General features: G+C 43.1%; 1 protein-coding gene across 2 annotated transcripts in view; it reads right to left on the bottom strand.

The window, feature by feature from the left end:
* VPS26C (VPS26 endosomal protein sorting factor C) overlaps nt 1-12,081 on the bottom strand; it is a 70,205-nt gene that overhangs the window by 35,695 nt on the left and 22,429 nt on the right. For both annotated transcript variants that reach the window (XM_077479910.1, XM_077479909.1), the window contains exons 2-5: nt 10,999-11,142; nt 7,991-8,140; nt 4,803-4,883; nt 113-187 (exon numbers count right to left, since the gene is read on the bottom strand). In XM_077479910.1, coding sequence (XP_077336036.1) covers nt 113-187; nt 4,803-4,883; nt 7,991-8,140; nt 10,999-11,115 — 423 coding nt within the window. In that variant the 5' untranslated portion in view covers nt 11,116-11,142. The remainder of the gene's footprint in view (nt 1-112; nt 188-4,802; nt 4,884-7,990; nt 8,141-10,998; nt 11,143-12,081) is intronic.

Raw genomic sequence — 12,081 nt, 5'->3', positions numbered from 1 at the left:
AAATAATATTCTATATACCACCTCCTACAATGATATATGGTGGAATTGAATAGCATTTAAGTAAGCGTAGTTACCTTTAATTATCTGCCAAGAGATGTACATGAAAACTCACCTCTTTCACATTCTGTAACGTTTCAGGTGTGATTGTGAAATCCACTGGACTTGGGGTCAGCTTCGTCTTCTGAGGCTACAGAGACACAAATAAAAATGAAGATCCAAATCCAGTTGCTGCTAGGTTGGCCATACAAGGCCCCAGTATGAGAACGATCATATTTTACTGAATGGTGCGGTTCGCATACGTTGCAAAGTCAACGTGCAATAAAGTGGAAGAAAAGCCAAACTACTCTTAAAAATGCCCCCCCCCACCCCCCCACATTCTTCTACCTATCCTGCACACCCTGTGTAACAAAGATCTGTGTAGTTACCTTTAAACCAGTCTGGTCATGTGATCCTGTAGCTCTCCCTCTCATGTGTAAGGGAGCACTCGATATCTGCTCCCTCCTCTTCCCTTGCAGCAGCCACTCACTGACACAGGGGAGCCTAAATCCCGGTACACACAAGAAGATTTATTGGATGGATGATCGTTCATTTTCTTTTTTTTTGCATGCTAATCTCAGATTGAATCCGATGCGTTTACTAAAGTCACAAAAATTCTAGTACGACAGAATAAAAATTCAGAAGTGATGTCATGTGTTTTACTGCATTTGTATTGCATTTTCGAAAGATAGCTGTACTGATTAAACAAAAATCGTACGAAGAATATTTTCGTGCTTGTCCGATCAAATAAAAAAAACAAAAAATTGGATGATTGGCTCTCAAAAGCTCTGTACTAACGATCTGATGATCATACGATCGCTTCAAAAGCGGTATTTTTCCATACGATTTTCTAAACGCGTGTACCAGGCATTAAAGGGGTTGTAAAGGTAAAGGTTTTTTCACCTTAATGCATTAAGGTGAAAAAACATCTGACAGTGCCTGTACCCCTAGCCCCCCCATTTTACTTACCTCACCCCTCGAAAATCCCGCACTCTCCCCCGCCGTTCTTCACCACTCAGCCTGGATGCTGATTGGCTGGAGTGGATGGATGGAAAACAGCACAGCCATTGGCTCGCGCTGCTGTCAATCACATCCACTGACACGGATTGCCGGGGGACAGGGCCATGTGATACAGCGAGCGGCTATAGCATCACGTTGATGCTTCTCACCATGCAAGGGAGCTCGCATGAACATGATAAGTACCTGCGGGAGGAAGCAGAGACAGCCGCCGAGGGACCCCAGAAGACCAGGTTCGGGGCCACGCTGTGCAAAACGAGCTGCACAGTGGAGATAAGTATAACATGTTTGTTATTTAAAAAAAAAAAAAAAAATTTACTTTACAATCCCTTTAAGGCTCAAGTAACCAGACCAGACTGAATTAAAGATTTAAGAAAGATAGGCAAGTACAAAGATCCTTCCTACATTGGAAATGCAGATTAAGTAGGAGGCAACATTTTTAGAAAGAGTTCATGTTATGCTTTGCTTCCACTTTAACCCCCTTGGCACCGGCTGCCACCAGCCCTTTAAGGGGTTTACTATTCCAGGAGGTGGGGCATATGGCCACATGATTTGGCTGCCACAGATGCCACATGATCGGAAAAGTCCCCGATCGCAATCTGCGATCGGGAACTTTCCGTGATCCGCCAGTCACTGTGCACAGGGTACATGCTCTCGGCACAGCTCTGTCGGCGCTATTGAAATATGCGACCGCTCTGCGCTGAGAGGCCGCATATTTGCATGCATTCGGCGCCAAGAGGTTAAAATCTTAAAAACACGCTCCTATGTCATAGCACAAGGCCTAAGAAAGACAGCTGACAGAAGAGATTGTAATGTGTGTTGCCAGTTTTACATCCACTTAGAAAAAAATGTAAATACATTTTGCAAAAAATAAAAAAAAAATAATCAGTCTTCATACAATTCATCCATTTCATTTCATAAAACCTACACCCATTTCTATACCATTCTTTTCAGGGCTTATTCATACCACAGTGTGCGTTACTGTGCATATAAAGAATGTTCACAGAGAATGCATGCTGCAATGAGTTGTTATAATAATTGCAGAGCTAATCTTTTTCCTTTTTTTGTAATCAAATTTTACAGCCATGACCAAAAGTTGAAAATGACACAAATATAAAATTTTCACAAAGTCTGTCGCTTCAGTGTTTCTAGATCTTTTTGTCAGATGTTACTATGGTATACTGAAGTATAATTACAAGCATTTCATACATGTCAAAGGCTTTTATTGACAATTACATTAAGTTTATGCAAAAAGTAAATATTTGCAGTGCTGACCCGTTCTTTTCAAGACCTCTGCAAGTCTCCCCAGCATGCTGTCCATCAACTTCTGGGCCACAACCTGACTGATGGCAGCCCATTCTTACATAATGCTTGGACTTTGTCAGAATTTTTGGGGTTTTTTTTGTTCACCCACCTCTTGAGGATTGACCATAAGTTCTCAATGGGATTAAGGTCTGGGGAGTTTCCTGGCCATGGACCCAAAATGTTGAGGTTTTGTTCCCCAAGCCACTTAGTTATAACTTTTGCCTTATGGCAAGGTGCTCCATCATGCTAGAAAAGACATTGTTCCTCAGCAAACTGTTCTTGGATGGTTGGGAGAAGTTGCTCTCAAAGGAAGTTTTTGTACCATTCTTTATTCATGGCTGTGTATTCTTGGGCAAAATTGTGAGCGAGTCCGCTCCCTTGGCTGAGAAGCAACCCCACACATGAATGGTATCAGGATGATTTACTGTTGGCATGACACAGGACTGATGGTAGTGCTCACCTTTTCTCCGGATGTCCCAAACAATTGGAAAGAGAAAATGACTTTACCCCAGCAGTCCAATCCCTGTATCTTTTGCAGAATATCAGTCTGTCCCTGATGTTTTTCCTGGAGAGAAGTGGCTTCTTTGCTGCCATTCAAAAGTCTTCTCCTCACTGTGTGTGCCGATGTACTCACACCTGCCTGCTGCCATTCCTGAGCAAGCTCTGCACTGGTGGTGCCCCGATCCCACAGCTGAATTAACCGTAGGAGACAGTTCTGGAACTTGCTGGACTTTTTGGACTCTTGGGCACGCTGAAGCCTTCTTCTCAACAATTGAACCTCTCTCCTTTCCTGATCCGATAAATGGTTAGTTTAGGTGCAATCTTAGTAGCAGCAATATCCTTGCATGTGAATCCCTTTTTGTGCAAAGCAATGACTGCACATTTGCTTGCAGGTAACCATGGTTAACAGAGGAAGAACAAATTATTTCAACCAATACCCTCCTTTTAAAGCTTCCAGTCCGTTATTCTAACTAAGGCCCGTTTCACACTGGTGTGACATACGCTCTGACTTTGGGAGCACAAGTCACATGAGGTGTACAAATCAATTGTTCCCTGTGAGAGCCGTCTTAACTGGTCTGACACAAGTCGGTCCGACTTTGAAAAAGGTCCCTGCACTACTTTGGTCCGACTTCAGCCCATTCAATATCGCTGAAGTCAGATCCTTGTCCTTACCATCTGACTTGTGACATCCGACATGGTGATTATAGCAGCAGGAAAAGGAATTTATGTCACACCGAGATTGTTTTGATTGGTCAAAGAACAAGTGGGACTATGACAAAGTCAGAGCATAATTATATCCTGTTCAATAAAGTCAGATGGAAGTAGGACCGATGTTGCAGGGAAAAGTCGTATCAACAGTCATACAACAGTCGTGTCATACCAGTGTGAACCTGACCTTAATCAGCATTACAGAGTGATTTCCAGCCTTGTCCTCGTCAACACTGACACCTGTGTTAACGAGAGAATCACTGACTTGATGTCAGCTGGTCCTTTTTGTGGCAGGGCTGAAAAATGCAGTGGAAATTTTGGGGGGGAGGGGGAATTAAAGTTAATTTTCATAGCAAAATGGGACTTTGCAATTAATTGCAATGCAAATCTGATCACTCTTCATAACATTTTGGACTATATGCAAATTGCCATCTTAAAATCTAAGGCACCTCATGCTTTCATCCTCCCCCCACTCCCCTAACCAAGCCTCTCTTAAAAGAATATCATGCATATACTACTTAAGCCCATTCCATCACATTCACCATAACTCTGACATATTACCAATATATCCCAGCGTTAGACCTAACCTATACCACAACCGATTCCTCTACGCCCACTTACCTCTTAGAAATAGATGACCAAGACCACTTTATCCATAAACAAATAGACCTTTAAATGACCTTGTTGTTTGAGCCATTTGCAGCTCTTTGTTGTTGTCCACATGGACCTGTAGAATGACTCAGAAATGGACCAATGTTCTCAAGGTTTATGCATTGCTACATGACTCTCACTTGTAACGCAAATATGTTTTACCAATTGTTAACCATACAACTACTGTCCTAAATCTCTGTATGTTATTTTTTTCTCTTAAATAAAAAGCTTTATGGGGGGGGGGAAATCTGAGGCAGCAGTCAGTGAAAATGAATACTTGTGTCAGTCTCAAAACTTTTTGCCATGGCTGTATGTGCTGCAGAGCATTGTGATGCATTACAGCATGTCAGAACATACTGCAAGATGATGGAACATATCCTATTTTTTTTCAATGCACGCCAATGTGGCACAATGGTATCAAATGAGGTTAAAGTACATAAAGGAAATTATATTGTTGCATTGACTAGTTCTTACGCTCAGCAACACTGCGAGTGTAACTGAACCCCCAAGTATAATAGGCTAGATCTACAATCTTATTGCCCCATTTATGCCCAGCTTTGGTGACACCTCTGTGCAGCACCTACCTGTGAGTGAATGATAAACTCACACGATTTAGTCAAGTCTTTGGCCAGCAGAGATCGCTTCATATCACAGCGGAGGGTGTACTGGAAGAAAAATAGGACAATCCCAATATCAATTACAAATGTCTACATACGGAGGCAGAAAACACATTTTTTTTGCAGAGTGGTGAAGGGTTAGAACTTCTATGGTTTCTTGTTTATGCTGGTGACACATGTGCCTTTCAATTCTCATAGGGTCACAGGGACAGAGAAAAACAAACAATCTCCCTAATGAGGATGCAGACAGTAACAAAACTTTAAAATGGAACATCTGAATTTTTCCTACTCAAAAACTAAAAACATTTTAGCCCGTCTTGACAGCAAGCGAGGACAAAGATGGGAATAAAGGTCTGCTGAATACAAAACTAAATATGTTCTGACTGAAGTGAAATGTCAAGATTTGACTAAAAAGGCAAATTGGATATAATGGCGAGGGGTTACAATCACAGTCATGTTTTTTTTGCTGTCAGTAGGGTTGCACCGTTACCGAGCATTACCAGAGTACTTGTACTCGGGCAAATGCTCTGATGCTTTACCCGATACCTGGGCAGTCAGGGGATGATCGGCATGGCGAGGGGGGAGTTACAAGCACCCCGATATCCCTGTATAGATTTAAATGAAGCAGCTAGGAGCCGCTTCTCCTTCTCTCCCTCCCCGTGGCTTTCAGCTGCTTTACTGAAATCTATACAGGGAGGTCGGTGCTTGCAACTCCCCCACCGCCGCACCGATCATCCCCGACTGTCCCGTGTCCTCCTCCGGTCCCCCTCCAGATCCCCTCCGTGTCCCCCTTCCGGTCAAGATGGAGAGCGGAGGAAAGAGTTGGTATATATGTAATTTACTGACTCCTTCCTTTTCCGAATGAACAGTCAGTGATCACTGACTCTGTCCATTCATAACTGAGCATCGCAAGCTGTTTACAATGTCTCAGTATATGAATGGTGAGGAGCCTCTGTCTCCTGTCCATTCATCTTAAGTGCAGCTGAGGATACAGAAAAAAGGGACTGCGGAATGTGTCCTTGGTCTTTTTCTCTGTCTCAAAAGGGAGATATCTCACTAAAGCCGCCCCCCCCCCCCCCCCCAACAGGGCTGATAAAAAAATAAATAAAAAAATAAAGAATTGTAATAAACAAATATTTTGAAAGGTTTAATTGTAAAAATAATTGAAAAAATTTTTTTTACTAAAAAAATAAAAATAAATAATAATAATAATAATATAAATAATACACACTGATACCGTTGAAATGTCTTGTATTCTCCACAACACGCACGCCAAGTTCCTCAAAATCTGGGAACCATGGTTGACATTTGCCTTCCCTGATCTCCCCCTGACAAGCATGGGTCAGCTCTAACTGATGTCTCGAGTGACCCCAGGTTCTTGCTCCTCTTCTATTTTTTTTTTTTTTTTTACTTTTCCCTCTCTTCCCTGTCTTGCTCTCTGCCCTTTTTCTTTTCATGGGTTTTTCAGCCCTTTTTGGTTGCTTATTGGTGTCAGGACTGCCCACTAAGGCGGTGTTGACATAAAGGTCCTGACTACCTTGGTAATTATGGGGTCCCCCCCCCCCAAATGTTTTGTTCAAGTTGGATTTGTCCATTTGAGAAGAAGGCCTTTCCTCCTTTGCTTATGCTGTGCATGTGCACATGTCCTTGCATTGCTGTACATTTTTGATATACCTACAAGAAACATTATTGAACAAGAAAAAAAAAAAAACAGTGGGGGGGGGGGGTAGCCTGCTGTACACCATGCTATGCCAGCAATGGGAAAAAATTGAACAAAATGCTACATGCATTTGTCGCCCACAGGACAGGAGCAACAAAAACAATGGAGGAGATTTACTAAAACTGGAGAATGCAAAATCTGGTGCAGCTCTGCACAGTAAACAATCAGCTTCCAGGTTTTATTGTCAAAGCTAAATTCAACAAACTTAAGTTAGAAGTGGATTGGCTTCCATGCACAGCTGTGCCGGATTCTGAGTGCACCACCTTTAGTAAATCTCCCCCAATGTGTAGTAAGACTTATTCTTACAACATATTTAAAAAACTGTTCTGTTGCTTAAACTTCCATTGCACTTTCAATAAAACATGTTTGTCTGTATAAAAATGCCTAAAGGCCGGGTTCACATATCTGCGTGTCTGGTGCGTTTCTGTACACCGGTTCAGGTGCTATTCAGGTCCGAGTTTTAGCCTGAATTCGCACCTGAACTGGACCCAAACACGCACCGGACCCTTTTACAATCCTGACCGCAGCTGCCCCGGACATGTGTGAACTGACTACACAGATCCGGTCACACTTGCCTGTAAGACCGGCTTCACACATATGCAAATTGGTTGTGGGTTTCCCAGAATCCAATTCGCATGACAGGCAAGTGTGACTGGTTCTCAATGGAGCCGGTTCACACATGTCCGGGGCAGCCCAGATTGAAAAAGGGTCTGATGCACATTTGGGTCCGGTTCAGGTGCGAATTCAGACTAAAATTCGGACCCGAATCACACCTGAACCAGTGTACAGGGATGCAACGAACCCCATGCTGCAAACTGTGGCTGCAGATATGTGAACCCAGCCTAAAAGGAAAAGTATGTCCAAAGCTTTTTTGGCCTTCTCTCTATGGATCACAGCTCATTTTGCACTCCTGTGACTCGTTTCAGCCAACAGCCCGCTGTCACAGAGCCCACCCAGGCTTTGGAAAGATCCCAACCCACGCAGATGCCAGACCGGCAGATGGCTTAGGCTCTCAGCGAGCCGCTAAGAGCCTGAGCCAGCTGCTCCCGCCCCCTCCACAGCTCAGAGCTCCAGTGAGCGCTCAAGGGGCAGAGCAGAGAGCCGTTGACTGATGCGTAGTGGCACATCACTGCTACTATAGAGTCTTATGCCGATGGCTAATTACTGACTCTGCTTTGGTAAGAAAATGCACATTGAAGACATTTAGTACACAAAAAAATAAAAAAAATCTTAGTGCTGCATTTTGCATATATTTACAGCAAGACCATGCAAATGTATGTTGCATTTTTTGAGTAAACAATTAGTTTTTAATGCTTCATAATGCAGAAACATGCAGTTTTATTGGTATTGCTCTGGGTCACGCTCCATTACTGCCTGTGACCAGAATGAAACACATTTCTAGAACACAGAGGATATGGAAAGCCGCCTCACTCACCTGGATGTTGACAAACACTCCATGGTACGTCTCATATAGGACCTTATTGCTCTTCATGACAAGGGGGAATTCAAAAGGAATTTCTGTTTTACCACTGGGAACTTTTCCTGGCTTTACCATCTCTACAGTGCTGCTAATGATTTGAATTGGCTGAAATAAATCAATTGCCGCATTTAGGGACTTAATATTAAATAAGGGATTACATACTGCTCTATACAGACTAGCCAAAGACTTATGTTAAAAGGCAACTCCACTTTCATGGGACAAAAAATATAGATCAAAGCGGAAAGAGAAAAAAAAAAAAAGAAAGAAAGAAAGAATACAGCATTAATAATTGCGACTCAAGTCATATTGTGATTTAATGTTATTATCTTAAATTATCTTACCTTTTCAATCTGCAGCTCTGTAATTTTATGTAAAATGCAATGTAATATAGCTACCTGGAGGCGTTCTGAACACAGATGGTATAGAACACCCCCTGAAAATGTAATTTCTGGCTTGTGTGATTGGCTCACTGATTTTCCCAGAAGTCTGCCCTAAGATACAAGTCAGATTTTTGGCATCCCCTGCAACAAAAATGTATTTTGTGAGATACTCCCCAAGGAAAATTATGTCTAAAGGGATGCAAACCACACCAATTTCCTTATTAGAGCCCTGCAGGTGCAGCAGCTGAGAATTATAAAACCACTCCCATACAGATTCACTCCACACATGGACAAAGAAACAGAGCAATTTCTTCTGCAACAAAGTTTGTTAAAATCCCTGCAATGTACATAGATCACCCAGAGGGGAATGTTTTTGGAGTGGATTTGCTCTTTAAAGCAACAATCCAGGCAGAAATTAAAAACTGACCTAGTTGCATTTAGAATGCATTTTTATCTGTGTCGGATAACTGCAATGTAAAGATTTAGTGGTGGCCCAGTCTGACAGGTCTCCCTACAATCAGGCACTTTTACTGGGTCAGGAAACACATCCTTTCAGTATTAAAAGTTTAAAAAAAAAAAAAAAAAAAAAGTCTTCTTCCGGGAATAAAAAGAAAAAAACACACACACACACACACACACACACACACACACGTTAGGTGTCTTTTGGTTTTACATTTTTTTACTTGAATAAATATTTCCAAAGTAAGGTAGAACAGTGTTGCCCACACAGGGGCAATTGACCAACATACAGAGGCAGCAAAGATCAAGGCATACACAGTTGTGAAATTCAATAGTGGGTTCTCTGGGACCATGGGGGGCAGAATTGTGCAATTACTTGTAATAGTCCTCCAACAAGGGGTAGGGGGTAGGATTGCAATCTCGTCCCTTTAAACTTGAACACATATGAATTACACAGGTTCTGAGGCTAATTTAATGCAGATAAGGCACCAAGTCAGTTTAATTACCACCTTAATCAACCACAGAACCTGTGTAATTAATATGTGTTCAGGTTTAAAGGGATGAGGTGGCAACTCTAGTGGGGGGGGGGATATTGTTCAAGGGGAAAAGGGTGTCATGAGGAAAAAAGGAATGGGAAGAAATAGGTAGAGCGAGTGGGGCAATGATATATTTTTTTTCCAGGGGTCCAGGTCCAAAACAAAGGTGAAAAACTATAGATAGCCAAGGACAGAGGGATTCAGAGAGGAAAGGGCATGCCGTATTTATCGGCGCATAACACGCACTTTTTCCCCCCTAAAATCAGGGGGAAATCGGCGGTGCATGTTATACACCGATCCCCCAACCTTCCTAACCTTTTCTCACGCTCTCAGCGGCTTTCAGGTATTTTCTGCCGTTCTCGGCTATTTTTGGCGGCTTTCGGAAAGTCGCCAAGAACGGCCGAAAATAGGCGAGAAGGAACAAAAATAGCCGAGAACGGCCGAGTGTGGCCGAAAATACCCGAAAGCTGCCGAGATACACAGGACATCCATTGCAGCCTTGTATCTTTCGCCTTGTATCTCGGTGGCGTCATTTTTAAAATGGCAAGGAGACAAGCCTGCAATGGAAGGCTACAATGGAAGGCTACAAATGACTGACAAGGCTGCAATGCAAGGCTGCAAGTGACACTGACAAGGCTGCATTAATGGGCATTTCAATGTAAAATTTTTTTCCCTTAAAACTTCCCTCCTAAAAGTTTTTTTCTTTTAAATTCCCTCCTAAACTTGTGGTGCGTGTTATACGCCGATAAATACGGTAATTAAGCCATGGGTTCCAAATCTTTAGACTTTGGGCTGCAGGTCTTTGAGGATGAAGGGTAGTTTATCATTAGCAAGTATCACGTTTATGTGCTCTTTTACTTTCTGCAAATTGACTCTGGATTTCTTCCAGGCTTTCAATTAGGGGTCTTTTTAACCTCCACTGGGAAAATGAAAGCCTCGGGTAGTAATTCCTTTCCACCATAAGATGTCCAGCATCTTCCAGCTTGAATTACGCTCAGTATCAGACTGAGGACATGGTCAATGCAGGCCATCATTGTCCGCTGTGTGGGCCCCTGCAGTCACAAATGCAAATAAATGGAAACCAACATGCCACACCACAGCAAAGGCGCCACTCCTAAAATTGTATCTAGACCCCTTATCGGGTCTTCTCTACTCGCACCCTGTCAGCGTGAATAGAGGAATGCTGATAACCGGCACTTCCTAGTTACACTGTGATCAGATGTGGTTGGACACAGCTGAACACATGGTAAGGAGCCTACCACATAGGCTCTTTACCACGATCGGAGATGCGGTGTGTCGGAGCGACCCCCCCCCACTACCGATCGCCACCCACTACTGATCATGGCGCACAAGCAGCTTGCTTTGCTGGTTGCCATATGACGCCCAGTTAGAACGAAAGAGCCATCCCCGGGCTGTCATTCTGCTATAGGTCGGACGGGATGTGGTTAACCCTATGCGTCCAGTGCTATTTTTTTCACGGTTCTCAACATAAACAGATGCATTATTGAGGACCGCCCAGTACCTAAGAGGTGAAGAGGACCCTGTGTGAACGGAAATGGAGCATTACCGTCTGCTATAGTATATTTACCTTCACTGAATTGTAGAAGGCCTCAAAAACACCAACGCTCTTTGCACTAAGCTGCAGATTAACGGACCCCTCCATTGACAGGGTGATGCCTTGATGCTGAACCGTGTCCTTACTCATCACCACGACAACTCCCGATAAGACTTCCTATAAAAAGAGCAGAGAATGGTCAGTCATTTACACACACACACACACACACACACACACACACTACAATGAAAACGAGAACCGGACAGCACAGAACATTTGCTTATATTTATTTTTCTTTTCCGAAACTTTAGGCAAGCAAATACTTTTTATATACCAGTAGTTTTTATTTGGAGGTACATAGGCAATTGCAGTAACAAAGTATAAGACACTTAAAAGTTGCTCAATTGCGGAAGTAAGTCATGGCATAAAAGTTGGGTGGAGAGAAGGGTATAGGGAGCGGATAAATACAAAATTTTATCGGCCACCCCACCACATTTTTTGTTTGACACCCCATCTGTCAACATGGTCAGATTCTTGACAGCTAATGGTTTGGCAGCATAGTATGGTCAAAAGGAACACACCCAGCATGCTCATTGGACAATAAAGTAGCAGCATCATCTCTCTTATAAAAGATACTCTATGCCAGGGCTCGACAAAACCCGGGCGCCAGGTTGCATTGGCGACTAGAAATAGCGACCTCGCGCCTGGGGCAGCACAGCTGGGGGTATCCTGTCTCTGTGGACCCCCCCCCATCGTGATCGCGTCGGGCCGTTCCGCCGGCGGCCGAAAATTTAGGCCGCGGCTTTGAGGCCTTCTGCGGTCCTATGATTCCTTATGGAATCTGGCGCCCTCTTGTGGTCGCCGTTGGTATGACAAACCAGCAATGCTAATGAAGCTTCCTCTGAGTGTTTTATATTACCTGCCTCTTCTTCCCTTTATTTAGAACCCCCTAAACATTATATATATATTTTTTATTCTAACACCCTAGAGAATAAAATGGTGGTTGTTGCAATACTGTCTGTCACACCGTATTTGTGCAGCGGACTTACAAGCGCACTTTTGTTGGGAAAAATAATTTAGTTAATAAAAAAATAAGACAACAGTAAAGTTAGCCCA

This window comes from Lithobates pipiens, unplaced genomic scaffold, assembly GCF_037356315.1.
Source record: "Lithobates pipiens isolate NorthernLeopardFrog02 unplaced genomic scaffold, aLitPip1_a1.2 Scaffold_16, whole genome shotgun sequence".
Classification (NCBI taxonomy): Eukaryota; Metazoa; Chordata; class Amphibia; order Anura; family Ranidae; genus Lithobates; species Lithobates pipiens.
Note: the sequence above shows the minus strand (reverse complement) of the source record. Positions and strands in the feature narration are given on the sequence as shown.